General features: G+C 57.5%; 1 protein-coding gene across 1 annotated transcript; it reads right to left on the bottom strand.

Moving 5' to 3' along the window:
• Window positions 1-2368: 2368 nt before the first annotated feature.
• SEZ6L (seizure related 6 homolog like) lies at window positions 2369-17950 on the bottom strand. Its single transcript, XM_007432137.3, has 16 exons — window positions 17085-17950; window positions 16641-16774; window positions 15319-15508; window positions 14215-14400; window positions 13963-14128; window positions 12317-12483; window positions 10467-10661; window positions 10238-10376; window positions 7666-7862; window positions 6971-7165; window positions 6210-6401; window positions 5816-6010; window positions 5524-5556; window positions 5322-5436; window positions 4812-4914; window positions 2369-4089 (listed from the first exon to the last, which is right to left on the bottom strand). The coding sequence occupies exons 1-16, from the start codon at window positions 17935-17937 to the stop codon at window positions 4060-4062; spliced, it is 3090 nt and encodes a 1029-aa protein (XP_007432199.2). The 5' UTR covers window positions 17938-17950; the 3' UTR covers window positions 2369-4059.
• Window positions 17951-18753: the final 803 nt, after the last annotated feature.

Consider the following 18753-nt stretch of genomic DNA (forward strand, 5'->3'; position numbering starts at 1 on the left):
GAGGGAGCCGGGCCTTGGGGGCCCCACTCAACAGATTTGCTCAAAGCAAGCAGATTTTCCAAGGGGGCACGTGGCCAGCCAGAGCAGTGGCTAATGGAGGGCCCCCTGTCGCCCTCCAAAGCCTTCAGGCTGACATGTGGGGCATTGCTCACCCTTGCAGAGAGACCACCTCAGGCATGGCATCGCCTTCCCTCCCACCCCACCCTCCCCCACAGCCAGAGCAACCTGAGTGCTGCTCTCCACGGCACAGGCGGGGGGGGGGGGGGCTGCAGGGCTGGATAGCCCTTGACTGAGAGCAGGCAGGCAGAGGAGAGCTGGCAGCCTGGAGCCACCGGGCTCGCTCCTTAGGAACTGGCGCCGCCCCTCCTCCCGCCTATCGTCCACCTGCCCTCTTCTGCTGCAGCCCTCCGGCCAAGAAGGCTCCCATCTGCATCTGGGCTGCTCCTGGGCTGGAAAGCGGATGGTGGTGAGGAAGGTGTCTGTAGCAGAGGCGCTCCGGAAGGGGCAGATGGGGAGCACAGCCCCACGCTTCCTAGTGGCTTCTCACTGCAGCTGCGTGGAGCCCCCTCCCCCTCCATGCACTCCAGGGATCAGTGGCTGTCCTGCGGCGGCCACAGGAATGGCAGGAGCGTGTGAGAGCACCCAGGCAGAACGGCTGGGAGCCGCCAGCCAGGCACATCTGCCTATCTGACCCGGCACCTTCCTGGCAGCCTTTCATGTGGGATTTGGGAAGCGGGCACAGACGTCTTGGGCTTCTACGGCTGTATTATGGCACACCAGTGGGTGGACGGGTCCGCTTGGAATCCCACCCTGAGCGAGGGCCGGATGGGGGTCTCCTTGAGCCACAAATCTGGGTGGGGGCTTCAAAAACTCACTGGATCCTCCAGGAACTAACCCCCCCCCTCATTGCCCGCCCACCCCCACCCCTCGTTACAACTGCCTGGTGGTAATGCTGGATAGGGCCAGTTTCGACGTGGCCAAACCCAGGGACTCCTGCAAGAGCTGGAAGAGCAGCACAAAAGGGGGGGTCTTCCTCACCCTCCCCCACCTGAAAACCCTTGGGTGGCTATGGGGTGGCACGTGACATTTAATAGGGCTTTTTGCTCAAAATGGAGGACAGGAAGCGCCTCTACCCCCCAGGCCAGGAAAAAGAGGTGAAGCAGCTAGTCCGGAGCAACGGGAAGCCGTCGAGCGAGTGGAATTCAAGCAAATGTAAGCTGAAGCTTCTCAGGATCCTTTGCAAAAAGCTCTCGCCTGTAGGTCCATACCAGGGAAGGAAGTCCTACCCCCTGGAGCCCCTCTCCCCCAGCCCCAGCTCCGGGCAGACCAGCCGGGCCAAAGCCTGGGCAGAAACTGTGGCTTCAGTGACCCAAGGCCTCTCCCCCCAACCTAAGGCTGCAAACACTCCCCACAGCATGGGCGAGCAAAGTGGAGCAGATGCCCGCCCTGTGTTCATCCCAACACCTCTCTTGAGGCAGGTGCCCTTCACAAGCCTGGCATGAAGGGGCAGCCAAGTTGCCAGATGCCCCTCCCAGCTCAGCCTCATTCGGCTCAGCAGCCTTCCCCCAAGCCTAGCTGTTTCAAGCTTCTCGGCTGGGACCCAAACCTTTATGCAGGAAAATGCCGTGTCAGGCACTGTACCGGTGTGATGGTAGAGCAAACTGACCATGCTGGAGCTGAGGGGTTTCCTGTGAGTTGCAGGCCATTAGGAAATGGACATGTCAGGTAGGAAGTTTTTCCCTGCCCTCTCAAAGCTCATCAATTTTCCTGTGGAGGGAAAATTGGGAGTGAGGCCTTGAGAGGGAGCAGGCTGGGTGTCGGAAGACCCCTCACCCTCCCAGTTGGGAAAAAGCAGGCATGTTCCTCAAGGGTCATTGACCTCTTTCCTGCCTGGAAGCCTCCCTTGGCCCCATGGACCCCTGGATTGGGGGGCCCTGCTTGTTTGCCAGTGTTCCCAGCCAGGCTGTGATCTAAGCCAGCACAAAGAGAGGGATGTGCTCCAGCGCCTGAGTTATGTGCCTTGCATGAGCACGTGAGCAACCCGCCGTGACGCTGCATAAATTTATGCATTGTTAAGCCAAGCAAGCACTTTCTCTTAAATGCTCGCAGGCACAAAGCTCCTGCGTAGACAGCAGCTGAAGCAGGATTTGCTGTTAAAGAGGAAAGATCACATCTGGGAAGCCCTGTGGCGGCTGGGTCAATCCCGCTGTTAGGCTCGATCTGGATGCAGCTGAGAATCACTGGCAGCGCGTTCCTGGTCATTTAGAAATACAGCGCAGTTGATGGTAAGCTTATTCAATTCTGGCACTGCCCAAAGAGCCTTTGTCATGTTCAAAAAATATTTAATCCCATCAATCTTATAAAAAGAGACCTGCAGGGAGGAGAAGAAGAGAAGTGTACATTTGTCGTTTGGCACACCCTGTTCTCAGACCTTTGCAAATTACGATACACATTCACAGGGAGGGGTGAGTCTGTACATTGGAAGAGGAGGAAGAAAACACACACACACTCCCAAATGCCTTGACAACTGCAGAAACGCACTAGCCGGGGTTTCTAATCTAAAACAGACATGTTTAAAAAATTGTCATGGTTACATTTTCACTGTTTTTACAAAGATGGGAATGGATGCAGCCAAATATCTGCCCTCTTCCAGTTTATCCACACAGAGCAGGCTTGATGAGGAGAGGTGGGGGGGGGAGGGACATCTTTTCACAAAGCAAACAGCCGTCCTCTCCTGTCCTCACATTTCTATGGAAGGAACGGCCGCAGGGAGGAGACTGGGCCCTGGGTCTCTTCCTCCCCCCCGAAAGCCCATCCCGTTCCAGGAGCAGAGGCATTCCAGCAGGAAAACGGGCAGACAGTCACTTGGGGCGGGGGATGTTTTTGTCCTGGGCACAACTCCAAGTGGGGGGGGGCTAGGTCAGCCTGTCCCAGGTGCTCCCATAGCTCATCCAGGTGACCTCTCCCCCCGCATTTTATGTCAGCTTTAGGACTGCAAGGCAGGAAGGCCCCCCGATCCAACCTGGCGGGGGGAGGCCTCTGGGAACACACTTGCTCTCTCTCTACTCTGCTCGGAGAATCAAAGGGAACTGTGCAGGATGGAACCCACTGCCCTTCCAGATGTGCAAGGCAGAAAGGGGTGATCCGCATCCCTCCACCCTGGGACGACACAAATGTCTCTCCATCCTTTCCTGGAGCTGAAGTTCCACAGGTTTCCTTTGCTGCCAGCGCCCAAACCCCGCAAGGAAGTCTCCAGCGTGAAAGGAAACTTGTTGAGACCCACCATTTTATCTGGGGCAAGAGAAACAGGACCAGCCTTGCAGGCAGTGGCCAAGAATGTCTTTGTTTGAAAGGACCGTGTCTGAGACCCCCCCAAAAAGGACACTTGGCCTCCATCTTCCAGAGCCGCATCATCTTTCTCGATTGTCCAGGCCAAGTGGCTGGCTAGCAGATCCAGACCCCGCACTTAAAATAAAAACGGGGTGAGGCGTTGGCACGCGTCTTCCCTCGGCCGGCTCCTGAGTCTCCCCCAGCAGCCGGATGGCCCAGGATTCCCAGAGCCGGCTTTCCAGAGTTCCCTCCGTGTTGGCCCCGCTTCCTCCCCCAGCTCAAACAGAAGCAGACGTTGCAGGACGCCGTGCGCAGAAGGGGCTGTAGCTCCGAGAGAAGTTTCCCCTGCAAGAAGTTGGCGCTTGGCAGCATCAGGCAAGTCAAGGCTCACCCCTTCGGCAGAGGCAGCCTCAGTTTTCAGTCGCTGTTTTTCAAAACATGAACCTCCACAAACCCAGAACATGAACCAGCCGAGGATGTTCCTTTGTCGGTGGTATTGCCAAGGAGGGCTCAGCTCCAGGCCAGCAAAGCTCAGCCCCTGCCCTTGGAAAACTGCTGAGGGAGAGTCCATGAGAATGAGGAAGAGGCGGGGACACGTGGATCAGAAGCAGAAGTGGGGAGGCAGGTTCAGGCTCTCGGGCAGATTCCACCACGTCTCCAAATGGGTCACTTGAGGAGATCCTGGGAATGGGAATCGAGGCGGTGTGTGTGTCGGGGCGGGGGGCTGTTTCAGATGGACACCTCGTATTCTCGGGTTTCCTGTGGAAAGAGAGACGACTCAGTCACTGCAAAATGCTTGGTGAATCTTTGCAGACAACCTGTTTAAAGAGATCCTCCCAAGTTAAAATTAAATGCTTTATGCAGAAAAGGCACCAGGAGGGGGCATTAGTACCACATCAGAATGTGAGACTGGAAGTGGTCCTGAAGAAGCGTGCAGGCTGAGTAGATCCCCTGCTGGGTTACATTTTGAACACCAGCCCAGTACAATCTTAGTACAATGTCCTGTACTTCTGAGTTTTCTCTCACTGTACAAAATTATTGAATGTTTTTAAAAAATGGGAAAAATGGAATGGATTTTTGATTTGATTTGGATCCTGGAACACCAAAGGGTCCAGTCGTGCAGTGTCGTGGCTTTGCCATGCAGAGAAAGGGCGATGGTCAGTCTGCAGCCCAGGGGAGACGAGACCTTGAACAGAACCCTGCTGGCACAGATGACCACGTCCCTTTCCTGCTCTGGCCGCCGGATCAGATGCCTGGCCTGGCCGCAGAGGCAGGTCCGCCCAGGGGAAATCAAGCCACCCTTGAGCTGGACCCGGCTGCTGCTGACTCAGCAATGTGCCCGGTGGCTTTCTTGCCGAGGATGGAAGCAGCCTGCCTTTTGCCAGGAGGGTTTCTCGAGCTCCGGCCCTGGGATGTTCTGGTGCTCTCCATTTAACTCCTAGCCAGCTCTGGCTCTGGGCTGAGGAAATGTGGCAACTCACCCCCGTCTCATAAATCGGATTATCAAATTCCGTCTCCACAGTGATTTGGCTGTAGGGATGCGAATACATGAGGGGTAGCCGCAGGCTGGAGTAGTACCGACATCTGAAGGAAAGAGGAAAGCAAAACCTCGGCGGGGTCAGCCCGACCGGCCTCCCATCCCATCGCTGGGCGCGCTCTGGAGCATTCAGCAGGAAAGCTTCCAGAAGCTGGGTGTGTGTGTGTGTGTGTGTGTGTGTGTGTGTGTGTAGGGGGGAGCGTGGAAGCCAAAGGGCTCCAGGTGGCCGCTGTGCACTGAAGCCCAGCTGCCCTGCTTGCCCCACATCAGGGTCCACATCTGCAGCCCCACGGTGCTCACCCAGAGTGAGAGCGTCCTGCCTGAAGAAAATTCCCTGGGGGCTCCGGCCACAGCCTCGTCTCCCCCTCAGCACTGTCAGCCGTGGCTCCTGGAGGTCTGAGCCACGGAGGGTGCCCTACAGGGAAGGGGCAGCGAGGGGGGGACCCCTTCCTACCTCGTGACGTAGACGTAGGCCCCGCCCAGCAGCAAGGAAACGACAAGGACAGGGACGAAGATCGCCAGTGCCATGTTGCCTCCTTCCAAGGACGTTTCTGCAGCAGCTTCTGCTACTAAAGAGAGAAAAGGCTGCAGGTCTCTGTGCACAGCCTGCCCCCCGCTCTCCCCCAGGCAGAGAGGGGCGGCTGGCTGAAACTTACCTTCTAAGGCGTGTTCAAAGCTGTCTTGATTGACTGGAAGGGAAGAACCGGGAGTCAGGCAGGAGAGCGCCACGGGCAGCTTGCGAGGGGCGCTCGGCTTCATCGGGGCTTTGGCAGAGGTGACCCTTTGGCGTCCTGCCCCTAATTGCCCCAGCAGAGGCCCCCCTCCCCATCTTTTAGTCACGGGGGCTCCCGTTGTCCAAAGGGGGCAGCGGGGAGAGCCAGAGCAAAGCAGAGCAGCCAGCTGCCCCGGGCCCCCCAAGGAGCCTCCCCCTCCGGCCCGAGGGGCTACCTTTGCAGGTGGGGAGTGGCCCACTCCACCGGGAGGGCTGCCCCAGGATGCACTTGATGGTGAGCTCCCCGAGGAGCTCAAAGCCTTCGTAGCACATGAACGTCAGCGACTCGCCCGGCAAGTAAAGGCGCTTGTACAGGATCTGGTACCCGTTTTCAGGCAGACCAGGGTTGTCACAGGCCAGGGACTCTTCCGCTGCAAGGGGGGGAACCAGCGAACAGATCAGCAAGGGGGCTGATCTGGAAGGAACCTCTGCTGTGCGGTCCCCGGTGACCCTCCTCTATCTCCCGGCTCAGATCCCTCGTTCTTGCACGGCTACAGATGAACAAACGTGCCCAGAGCGGCAGACGCGGGAAAAGCAGGTCCCACCCACCGAGGCGAGCTCCAAACTTACACACGCAGTGGGGCAACCTGGAGGTCCAGATGGGCGTCCCTGTTTCCCGGCTGTAACAGGTCAGAAGGGAGCTCCCTTCCAGCACGAAGCCCAGATTGCAGGTGTACTGGATGGTGGTCCCCACCAAGAGCACCGGGTCCGAAATCAAGCGGGTTGAGTGCTCCACTTCTCCAGGGTCCGTGCAGTACATGACTAGGGCCCAAAAGGAGGGGGCTTCGCTCAGGAGGGGGCCCTGGAGCCAAACCACTGTGCCACATTCCCTCCCTGTCTTCATCCAGACTTGATGTACAGCCTTGACTCTCCCCCATACACAGAGTTACAGCACCAGCCTCTCTGCACGTGAACCAAAGGGCTGTTTCTTGTTTGCAAGCCCAGCCTAGTGCACTGGTTCTGATTCGGGGAGGGGGGGGATCAGAGTGGTTGACTCCTGATTTATTGGCTGTTGCAGGGATTAGAGAAAGGCTGCCTTTCTTCTCCCTCCAGTTATCCTGTATGACCTGGGAGTGCCAACCATTTTTCTGGTCGGGCTCCGATGTCTGCAACAGCCGACAGGGACAGAGGAAGGAGGTGGTGCTGCAGCTCCTGCCGTGGACAGGAATGACTTCATAGGTGCGTTTCTCTGCGTGAAACTTCGGTTAAAGTCACAGGAGCAGGGCAGGGAAAAGACAGTGGCATCTCCAGTGGAACTCAAGCCAAAGGGGGATAAAATCTGGGGCAGAGCGAGGATGTGAGGCAGGCCCTCCTCTCCCCCAGGGCCGTACTTTTCTCACAGAAAGGCGGGTCGCTGCTCCAGGTGAGGTCCCACTGGCAGGTGAGGGTGTCGCTGCCAATGATATCATAGCCCGGGTCGCACTGGTAGGTGATTCTGGCCTCCCGGACCAGCTCCGTGTGAGAAGTGGTCTTCCAGCCATTCTGGATTTCTGGCAGGTCCGAGCAGGACTCATTCCGTGAGACTTCTGCAGCCGAAAAGGGCCCCCGTGAGAACGGGCAAGGCTTGGGGGCGGCCAGGCGCTCCTCGGCCACAGACGCAGAGGGCCCGAGAAAGCTCTTCGCTGGGGCCCACTCAGATGTCTGTGGCCCAGGGAAAGCCAGGGGCGGAGAATGGGATTTGCCCCCCCCCCCCAGCTGGTTGTGCTGGCCAGGCATTGCCCTCGGCTTTGCTGGGAGGGCTCTTTCCATTCCGAATGGAGAGGCCGAGGTAGAGCCCAGGAAACTCTACCTGAGACACAGGTAGTCCATCCGCGGGCCCTGCCCTTGCCCCTTTGGGCACCCCAGACCTCACCCCCTTCTCCATCTCCAACCACATGGAGTGGGGAAAGCAGCTGCTCAGCCCCCAACCTGTCCAGCCCTCCAGGCCGCTTCTGCTCGACCCCAAGAAGGCCCTTCGGTGCGTCTCCTTGATGCTCTGTTTCCTGGCTGGAAGGTGGGCACCCCAAGGTACCCCAAGCTCACCCACCGATGTAGCTCATGATAAAGCCCTGCCCTTTCCCGAAGATGAGGCCAGCCGGGTCTGAGTGGAACTGGACGGCCAAGTCTGGCGTGGAGGAGTAGAGCTTCTGGGGCCCACTGCTGCCCAGGAACTGTGCCAGTGGGTGGGCACTGAGATCGTCTCCATCGTAGACCGTGAGGATGTCACTCTGGCTCAGATTTAAGCTGCAAGGAGGGAGGGGGTAGTGAGGAGGGGCCCCGCAGGTCACAAGGGCCTCTGCAGGCACCTCAGGAGGCAAGCCGCGCAGATCTGCGGGCAGCTGTCGCGATCAGCAGTTGCTGGCCACTTCTCTCAGCTGAAACACGCTTGACCTCGCTGCCCTCCAGAGGCCCCCTCGTTGGCAGGAGGTGATGGCCATCCAAAAGGAGTCAGACGATGGCTCCACTGCTGCGGCGCCCCAGAGACCCTGAGAGGCCAGGCCGATATGCAAGAGGACGGACCCTTTCCTGGGCTTGCCCTCTTCCCCCGCTTTGCCACGGATGCTCTCGGGCGCTGCAAGCACCAGCAGCTGTTGACTGCACCCCTCTCCTCTGGGTCCACAGAGTCCAGCCAGTCTTGTTGCAGGAGGTGAGCCGCGCTCTGCTGTGCCAAGTAGCAAGCCTGGATCTCTCTCTCTCTCTCTCTCTCTCTCTCTCTCTGTCTCACACACACACACACACAGGTATCCTGGCCCCGGGAGGTGAGCGAGAGAAAAGCAGCATCACACTCGCTGAAGGAGGGGGGCTGAGATCTCAGCCGGAAGCAAAGGCAAACGGCCCTGCTAACTCCAGCGCCCCACGTGTGGCTTGCGAAGCTGTGGAACCCAGGCCCTTGCCACGCCCTGGCCAGAAAACGAGAGTGCAAGACGGCCGACACAGGGGCTGCAAGGGCAGCACTTGGAGCGCCAAGTGAGCAGAAACCTTTGATTGGCTCGTCTCTCTCCTTTCTCCCTTCTATTCCGTGATGCTTCTGCTGGCCAGCAGAGGGCACTGCTAGGCCAGCAGTGCCAATCTTTAGCCCGGGTTTGAGAGAGAGAGAGAGAGAGAGAGAGAGAGAGAGAGAAGGGGAGAGATCAGGGGGAAACCTTGAGTTGCCAACTGACTAAAGAAATGTTTACACACGTTACTCTGCTCCTTTGGGCCTCCCTGGTGCTTTCCAGGCACAGAACCTGATGGGTCCCCTAAAAAGGGCACTTGAAGTCACGGGCAAGCAGGGAAAGAAGGGACTGTGATGCCAACCACAGCCACTGGTCCCAAATAGGCCTTGCTGGCAAAGCTACAAAACACGACACCCCACCCTCCTGCTAATCCACTGTCTGTGCCCGCTAGGAATAGATGGGGCAGCTCCTGGGGAGCAGGAGGGGGTGGGGGTGGGGGTGGGGGTGGGGGTGGATTCTTAGCAGAACTGGCCAATCTGCTTGTCAGAGATGATCCTACTTCAAAATTCCCATTCAGGGAGAGACAGAGAGGTGGTTTCCAGCTAAAATTGGTTTGTGTTCAGGTAAAAACTGATTTGGCCTTATTTGCCCCTTGAGCTCACTGGGAGCTCTGTGGGAATCAGCTCCCCCCCCCCCCCATCTGCCTAACTGCGATGGCCCCTTCTGTGCCAGGAAATCCAGCAGCCTCTAGTCCCGGGGCTCAGCCAAGCGGGCCTCTCTGCCTGCAGGGTGGGAGCACAGAGCCTGCCGGACTGCTGTGGGTGCTCCTGGCCGGCTCCCTCCTGGAGACGCCACGTCCAGGGGCGGCCGAGGCCGATGTCTTCTGAGCAGAGGGGAGGGGTGGGCAGGGAGCAGGTGGGCAGCTCTGCCCAAGACTCTTGGCAAACACCTCCTTTTCAAGCACAAAGAGTTGGGAAATCACGTCCTCTTTTAAAGAGCCAACATCTTCCCCTTGGGACCATGGCGGGAAGGGCCATTGCTTTTCCTCACTCGGATCCATGTTAAGCCAGAGCAGGAGGAAAAAGGAACATCTGGGGGATACGACGCTGCAATGCCACATTGCTAGAGGGCTGACTGTGAAGGAAGCCGGTTTCAGCAGACCTTCCCCAGCACCCTGTGCTGCCAACGGTGGGAAAAAAACATGATCCAAGTATCTGTCAGAAGCAGAATTACCAAGAACCGCACGGAGGCTTCTGCACGTAGGAATCACAAGTCTCACGCCAGGCTTTAACTGGCCATGGTTGAGGGGTGGGGGCTGGGGGTGGAGCAAGAAACAGGAAAAGCAGTTCTTGTGCCCCAAGGGCTACGGGTCCAGAGCCTGTCTTTGCATGCAGACGGACTGGGTGCGTTTGTGGGCAAGCCAAAAACCTGTGATGCAGAGATCCACTGCTGTGGCTCACAGGCGACTCCAGTAAAGGGAGACCACATGGCAGGTCTGCCTGCCGCCCCCCCCCCCCCACAGCAAGAGTTTGTCCTCCTGATGCAGCACCACTTTCACTCTGCAGGCAGCCAGCCAAGCCCCCCTTCCCGCAACAGCCTTTTGGAAGTGCAAGCTCTCCCTCCCCAATGTACAGATGCTCTCAACTGAAGAAGACCCTCCAGCCGGGGGGGGGGAATACTCACAGCTGGATGTCCAAAAAAATCCGCTTCTCCTCTCCCACGTGGACCTTCCAGACACAGTCCTCGCCCTCTGCATAAGGCTCCGGCCAGTTGGGGGACAGGATCACTCCAGATGCCATGGAGAGCTCTCCTCCACAAGTAGCTGCAACGCCGAGAGTCAGACGTTCCCCCTGCAAACAGGAGCCTCCCTCTGAGGCCGGCCCACAGCCCCTCTCCCCCGACCCCCACTCACCTCGGCACAATGGCTCCGTGTCGTTCCAGTAGGGGTCTCTGAGGTTGATGCACTCAATGACTGCTGGCCCCTGCTCCAGGGTGTGGCCGGGATCACAGGTGAACTCCACGGTTGTCCCAAGGTTGTAGGTGGCGTCGGAGGTGGTGAAGTTCCCATTCTGCAGGTACGGCTCATAGCAGTGGCCCTTCTCAAAAGCTTGAAAGGAAGCAGAAGGGCAAAGACTGGCACAGGCAGACCCCAAACACCCCCCTTCTCCCAAGAGGCCTTGCAGTTCACCCCCCAAACGTGTCCTTTTGGTGCAGGAACGCAGCAGACTGACCCCTCCTAGGTCTTCAAGGAGGGGGCAAACAAAGCCTTGAAGCCGACTGCGGGAAGGGGGGAATTGCTTTGCAGAGGGATGTGAACTGAATCCAATTTGAGCTGGAAAATTAGGAGGATTCAATTCAGTGCTCTGATTCTGTAAGTTGAATCAAACTGTCAAAGAGGATCAATTTGATTCAATTTTCCAGTTCAGCTTTTAAAAAAAAAGGTCTTTTGCACATGTGCAGTAGACCTTTTTATCATTCGACTCTAATCTGATCTGGGAAATTGAGCTGATCTGTCAATTCAGTTCAAAGCTTTGAATCGTTCAGGCGCTGTGCTTGGCCGATTCAGGCCCGCCAGCTCCAGGAACTCTCCAAGGTCCTGCTTCCTGCCAAGCAGTCCTGTGAGGCAGCATCTCGGTCTCCACTGGGCCCTTGGCACACCCCGGCAGCAGAGCTTTCCTGGTGCCGTCCAGGGAGCAGAGACAGCACTCACGTGGGCGAACTCAGGGAAAACCCTGCGTGAGACGGGAGCAGGTGCAGTGACTTGAAAGAGCAGGGAACCTGGGGAAGAAGAGGGTGTGCCAGGCTGGGTAGGGGAGGAGGCACAGCCTGGAGGAGGCGGAAAATCAAGCTATGTTCATCATGGCAGAACGTATGCAGAGAGAAAGATGAAAAAGGAGGACTTTGGCAGCAATCCTAATCAGAAGCAGTGAGGTCCAGCAAGCCCTTGTAGGAAACAAGTGTTCTACAGCTAGCAGAATGCCGTGGCCAAGGGTTCCTGCTTCATCCCAAAGAAGGAATGGCTTCATTAGGGCTGAGCGGCTCTTCCCATGCCGGGGGAAGAGAGAGCCCCAGGACACGCAGAAGGGGTAAGGGTGTCAAGGGCTTCCCTTTCAACCATCCCCCGAGGGGTTGATCCATCTTATTCCACCAGCAAGGAAATGCCCTCTTCTGCTCTCTCATGTCCTTCTTTAATTAGCCCAGCACAGGAAGTCTGGCCCTAGATGGGGATGTCAATAAGGTTGCCCCTCATTTTTTTCAGCTGTGGGCTAGATCACCTCTGCAGGACCCCTCAAGCCGCCCTTGGGCAGCGGCTACTGGATCAAAGGTTAATTCCTGGGATCTCTCTCGTATAAGGAGAGAAGAATGAAGAAGGGACGACTTAACTCTTAATCCTCCAACAGGAGTGGACAGCAAGTAATAAAAGCAGCATTCCCACAGAGACATTGTGTGTATTTAAGATGAATTATCCCTGCTGCAATTGGTGGCTTACATATCCCCATTGCTTTCAGTTCTACTTCCATCTTTTCCGTTTATTTTAATTTTTTTTTTAAAGGTGCAATGCTAGCAAATCCGGACCTGCGGATCTCCAGCACCCGCATGGCAGGAGTGTTCCTCACTGTAAGCAGCCCTCAGACACCTCGACCTACCCCTGTTTTGACAGGGGGGTTACATCCCTGCCCGTTGCTTAATTTGAGCCCCCCGGCTCACCACTGCTGCACCAGCATTCCCATCAAGTTGGAGTGACAGGAGAAAGAGGATCACCTTCAAATCGAATGTTGAATGTCGGTTCTGCATTTGGATCCTCTGAGGCGAAGTCGACACGCAAGGTGTTTCCTTCGCTGATCACTCCTTCGAAGGGCACGTTGCTGTTCTGGCGAGAAGCGTAGAGCACTGCCGAGTGGTTCGACTCTCCACTGTAGACAACCATGCTGGAAAGCAAGACCAAGGCCAAGGCCAAGGTCAGGAGGCGGCGGCGGCCTTGGCAGAGCGCAAGAGGATGGTCCTCAGAGCCGCCTAGACCCTCCTTGCTCCCAGTTCAGCTGGTGATGAGATCCCCCTTTTTTTCTACTTCTGGAGCTGCTCCTTGGCTCTACAATTCCTGGGGTCGTATTACACTCACATCAAATGCAAGACAGAAAATATCTGCTGCAAAAACCCAGCCAAGGCGTGCCATAAAAACTGAAATATCTGCACCCCAGCTAAGAACAAGGAAAAACTCTGGAAGCGTCACCAGGCTGGACCAAGGAGTCTTCCCTGGGAAGGTAACTCCCTCTGGGGGCACCCCCAGCGAAGAGAGCCCAGAGAGGCCCAGGGGCACGGATGCGTCCCCCGCGAAGCCACGTGCTTGTCACGGCCCTGGCCGGCTTCCCTTCTGCCCTTGTCGTCTTGGTCCACGTGGGCAGGGACGGCAGAGTCCAGCCCCAGGCCAAGTGGGAGGCCAGCCTGTAGCGGCAGGCCCTCGGCAGCAGAACCTGCCATCCCTTTCCAGGCCAGGCTGCCGCTGCTGGATCCAGGGGCCACATCTGCCCTCCACTAAAGGCTTCCCTGGGGAAAACATCCGGCTGCAATCTTGACGGGTCCCTGAGTGGGCACGGCGCCTCTTCAGCCCTCCTCGGAACATGCCTCCCCTCTCTTCCCTCCCCACCTCTCTGCCCTGCACAAAGCCACCCTTTTGGGAGGGCTGTACAAGTGGAAACTGCCATGTTTTCTGTGGCCATAACAGGTGTTTTACTCTGGAATTGCAGCACAGCTCATAAAGTTGTTTTATTGTCTGTTTACCAGTTCCTTTTCTTTTTTTAAGAAATGCTGCTCCTTTAAACACAAGCACCTGTCGCTTCAAATGCTGTGAGTCTCATGGTATTGCCAAAGTGTGCTGGGGCTCCAGATGCTCCAGATGTATCTTGGAGGAGGACTCAGATTTCTGGACACCTGATGTGCAAGCTGGCAGAAAATGGCACCAGATTTCTTTTGAAGTATACAAGTACAGCTTAATGTTACAAACCGCAGCTCTTACGGAAGACATTTTTGGTTGCCACTGTTGTTGCTTCTCAGAGAAGGAAATGCAGCCATTTTTTGCTTCACTGGGGATGAAATTTATATCTTGCCTCCAGGAAGCCCCTGCCTACCATGCAGAAGGTCCCAAGGAAAAAAAATCAGGGGCAGGAAGGTACGGGGGGGGTGCGATGAGCCAGATCCAGTTTGGATCTACAATTTGGTCTGAATTTCTGAACTGGATGTTCAGTTGATTGGTCAAGTTGATTTGATTTGACAAATTGCAGGCAGCAAAATTCAGCTACGTCTTCAGATCAGTCCGACTGGATGATCCCAACTGGCCCTTCTGAACTGAACGCAATCTTTGCCCGGCCCAAGGTCCAAGCATCTTGCTCCTTGTCACCCTGAAACCTCACCTCTGCTTGTCCCCCAGCACCAGCCTCTCAAAGTGCAGATGAAGCTTCTGCCCCTCAGGGGCGCTGACTGTCCACACACAAGCCACGCTGCCCGTGTGGTTCCTCAGGTGGGTTGGGGCCAGGATGCGGCCGATGGTGGCATTGTGCACCGTGCCTCCACAGGGGGCTGAAAGCAGAGACCCGAGGAGGGCACAGGTGGTCAAGCAACAGCCCGCCCAGATCCCGGCTCAAATGCCTCCCAGTACCCTGTACCTGAGCAAACAGGCTCCGGGGCACTCCAGTGTGGCTTGGAAGCATTGATGCAGGTCAGGCTCTGGGGACCCTCCAGCTCATACCCCAGGTGGCAGTGAAAATGAGCCATGCCGCCGGAATGCAGGCCCATGACAGTCACCTCCCCGAAGTTGGGCCTCCGTGGGAAGCTGCAGCCCAGCATAAACACTGTCAGGAAAAGTGCACAGAGGATGTGAAAAGCGAAGCACGGGGGGCCTTTCGCCAAGCAGCATCAGAGAGAGGGAGGCTGCCACACTGACTCTCTGGATTCGGAAGACTTTGAAGTCTGCTGGGTGAAAGGGGGTCTCCTGCAGCTTGGTCCACCCAGTAGGAGCAAGACCAGGAGAGGCTGCGTTCAGTCCACCAACAGGGAGGAACGGTGGAAGGCGGTGCGCTGGCGCCCCTCCCTCCGCCACGGAGATCTCACTAGGACTCTGCCAAATGGGTCGGTTCTCCTCTGGATGCCCTCCCGGGAGGGACTTCCTTGGAAATACAGCCCGGGGGCTCCTCTCCTGCAGCCCCTTTCCCCGGCTCCACCTGCCATCTTGGAGCCCGGCCCTTCACGCTGGGCACGAAGGCCACTGGGGCGTCACCTGCTCTGATCGGCTTATAAGCCCCTCGGTGTCTGCCTTCGCCCTTTCCGCTTCTCTCCAGTCTAGAAACGCAAAGAGCGTTCCCCTTCAGCTTCATCCCTGAGCACACCTACGCCTTTTGTGCCAGAAGGAAATGACAGGCAAGCGGCTAGAGGTGAAATTGCCTGTCTGGGAAATACGCCAGCAAGACCGGGGGTGGGGGTGGTTGAAGCCCTTTCAAATAAACAAGAACTCATTTTCATTTTGCTGCGGACTGAGCCAACGCGCCGCATCTGGCCAGAGGGCACTGCTCTTCCGACTCCATCTTGGAACAGCCCCGTTTCTTCCAGAGAAGGGGACGGCACATTCGATGGGGCAACTGACCCGCTTTGGACCCTCCCAGACTCTGCTGGTGCAGCAAACAAGCCCCTGCTTTTGGGAAGGAAGAACTGCAAGGAAGCCAAGGGGCAGCTTTACCATCTTGGGTGAGGAAGGGCTGCCCCGGCCAGCTCACCTTGATAATGGAGCTGGAAAGTCCCAAGGTCATCCTGGAAGGTCCGGAAGAAGACCGAGATTGTGTTGGTGGGGCTGCGGATGACCTGGCCTTCTACCAGGAGCGTCTGGTTGGCCAGCGTGACCAAGTGGCCACTGTCCTCCCCACGAATGGCTAGCACTTCCCCCTCGGACAGGTTCACGCTCTTCACCTTCACATCAGGGAGAGACCCGTTAGGAATGAGCAGAATCCAAAATCCCGCCCGCTGCTCAACTTGGGAAAAAATGATTTCCGCTGTGTGGGTATAATTATCCCCCAGATCAAGGAGCTTGGCCTATGCAAAATTTTCTGCTGTGGGGCAGCCAAACAAACAGTCTTGGAATGAATAGACCAACAGATGGGAGTTGCTGGTCCATTTTCCACTGAATGAGCCAAGTGGTTCTTTCCTTAACCCGAGTGGGTTTTGTGCTCTGAATGACATCCCCCGAAAGTTTTGCTCCTGTTCAGTAGGGCATTTGTGCCCCCTGAAATGTCCTGGTCTAATAGCCCCAGAAATTATCCAGAGCATCCTCGTATGCAACCTGTTCACCATCATGGCCATTCTGCAGTGGCAACAGCTATTTGGCCCGTCGGCACTCCAAAGGAAAATAAAATAGGAGCAAACACGGAGACCATTTATCAGAAATATATTCTGGATTATTAATAGCAAGGGGGATGGAGCAAAGTACCCGGGGCCACAGCTGGCACCAGCTAGTCTGCCCAGCTAGACTTTCAGTGCCTTAGGGAAAAGTAACTTGCAAAGCAGAGCCACACAGGCAAACGCAGCTGCTTCGGCTGGTCCTGGAGGTCAGAAAGGGCCGGGGGCAGCACCCGATGGACTATGGCATAGGTCCATAGGTCCAGGATGGAAAGGCGGGTCAGCCCGCAGCTCAGCGGGCCCTTTTCAAAGGAAGGGCCGCCGCCTTTCCCGACCAATCACCGCAAGAGCAGAACTGCTTGCTTAGCAGCCGTGCAACGTTGCAGAAACACAATTGTTTACGCTGCGCATCTTATTTAAGCCTCCCAGCCAACGCTGGTCATGCAAAGGACAGGGGAGATGGAGAACGGAGCAAAAAGAGGCGAAGGAGATTCTGTTCCTGTGGGGTGGAATGAGGGCTCCGCAACCTTTATTTCCATCCCACAGAGCAGGTTTGGAAGTCAGGGGCCCAGAGGAGACAGCACTTTGCACACGGCCAGGGGCGCTCTGCTTAGCTGTAATAGCTAGCCGTGTTCAAGAGCGAAGGCTGGCAGAGCCCACCCAGTTCAGCAGCCCTCCGCAGCCAGCCCTCCAGCAGGCCCCCTACCTGCAGCTCCACGCCGTACCCGGTGTAGACAGTCACCCGGAAGATGCACTCCAGGACGTCACTCTGCGGCACCAGCGGAGCCTCCGTCGAGTCGATGTAGCCCTCCGGCCCGGAGAAATTTGCACTGCAGAGACCTGGAAGCAAGGCCAGCTTAAAGCTCCCTGATCTGGTCTCTTCCAGAATGCCCTAGAACAGCCAAGCCGCAGCCAGGGTTAACCCCCTCAGAGGGCTGGGGCGTTCTCACGGCTGGAAGCGTCCTCTGCTGGGCAGGGGCTGGGAGGGAGGGAGGCCAGGCAAGGAAAAGGGCTACGCTCGGTTCGCTGAAAGGAGCCCCCTTCCCCATGAGCAGAGAGGGAACAGGAACAGAAGACAGCCACCGAGGCAGGAGGGAAGCGGTGGGGAGATGGGGGGCTCACGCCCTCATACAGGGCAGAGATCACTTACTCGGCACCCGCTCCGGGGGGCTCACGGTGGCGGAAGTAGTTTCTCGGCTCTCCCTGGAGGAGGACCCCCCCTTCCCCTCATCCTCAGCACCCTGGGAGGTGCCGCTGGGCAGGATCCCGGCCTCCTCCTCAAGGGTATCCGTCACCCCTTGGGGGGAAGCCTGAGGGCCCCGAGTCACCGGCGGAACCGTGAAAGGGGAGATCTGGAGCAAGGAGTGGCTGGTTACACCGTGGCTCCTTTTCCTGTCGTCCCCCACAGACGTGGCGGGCTGCTCATCCAAAGCCCTGGGGGGCATGTCCCCCACATCCTTCAGGGGCTGCCAGCTGTCCACAAAGGGCCTGAGGCTCGTGGCAGGTTTCGGCCACTGGTGGTTCCTGCCCAGGGTCTCCTGCTTCTTCCTGGCAAGTGGGGCTGGTCGCACGTTGGGAGGAGAGAAGGCTGTGGGCCCGGGGAAGGCACCCCTTGGGGGCAAGGCCAGCTTGGGTGTCAGGGCATCCAGGGGCTCTTCTGCCACCTGCTCAGGACTCCCCGCGGTGGGGTATCTGGAAGGCCCCATCTTCTTTCTGAGAAAGGTGCTATTTGTAAGTTCCTCCCAGCGGGAAGAAGAGCTGGCTTTCCCCACAAAGCTCATGCCTGCAACAGAAAAACGGGAGAAAAGTAGGGTCACCTCAGGATACATCAGCAGCAGAAGATGGAGAAGGGGGACAGCATGGCCTTCTCTGGGGGGCGGTTTTGGGGGGGCACGTTCTGTGCCTGGAAAGCTGGCAGAGATGTTTTTGCCTTGTCTCCTGACATCCAACGCCTGGGGAACATCAAGATCAAGCCGAGGTTGACTGGGAATTCTGTGGGACATGGAGCAGGATCCGCCCCTGTATTCCTGAGTGAGCGAGCGAGCGGCAGGTTGAGGGAGTAGAGCAAGGCAGGGGTCCGAGCCTCTGGCCTTCTTGCACTTGTCCGGCAGTGCAAGTGCTTGAACAGCAAAGCCCTGGCGCCCCCCCCAGAGGAGCCGGGGCAAAAGCTGCCCCCCCCAGTTTGGCACTGCACAGCTCAGGAATTTGGGTGAAGGCAAGAGGGGTTCAGGCAGTGAGAGCGACTCAGGGCCTGGCCTCTTGTTGTCCCTGTCCACACAGGCCGCAAGCCCAGGTGTGCGCCAGTTCTCTGATCTGCCCAGTGGCAAAAAGGGGGCTCCAGACAGATCAAGGGGGTGAGAGAGTTGCCCCTTTCCCAGAGACTCAGCTAAAGGCATTTCATTAACCCTGGAACCCCCGGGCAACTCTCCCCCCTGCTGGGCCCTTGCAGACCTCGGATGCCCCCTTTAAGTGGAAGCGGAAGAGGAGACCTTCGCTCGAGGTCCGGCCTCCATCTCCCCCAGCCCCAGATAGACAAAAGGGGACCATAATGTGAGATGCGAATATCCCCAGCTGCCCCCCACCAGTCTGGTGTGAGCGGTTCAACATCTCCCGCTTAATGGCTCTCAACTTTACAGTGCCCAAGGCCTCCTTCGCCGGTCGCTGGGGGCGAGATTGGCTCCGGTGGGCATCTAAGCGGCTCCCGGCTGGGCTCCAGAGCTCAGCGAGGAGGGAGAGAACGGCTCCGCCCCCCCCCCCGCCGGCCCACCTCCCCCCGCGCTCCTCCGCAGCGACGTTTTCCTGGCGAGAGAGGTGCGGCT

Source organism: Python bivittatus, unplaced genomic scaffold (genome assembly GCF_059951505.1).
Source record: "Python bivittatus isolate LINGU-HERP-01145 unplaced genomic scaffold, Pbiv_v1 ctg000100_np1212, whole genome shotgun sequence".
NCBI classification, from domain to species: domain Eukaryota; kingdom Metazoa; phylum Chordata; class Lepidosauria; order Squamata; family Pythonidae; genus Python; species Python bivittatus.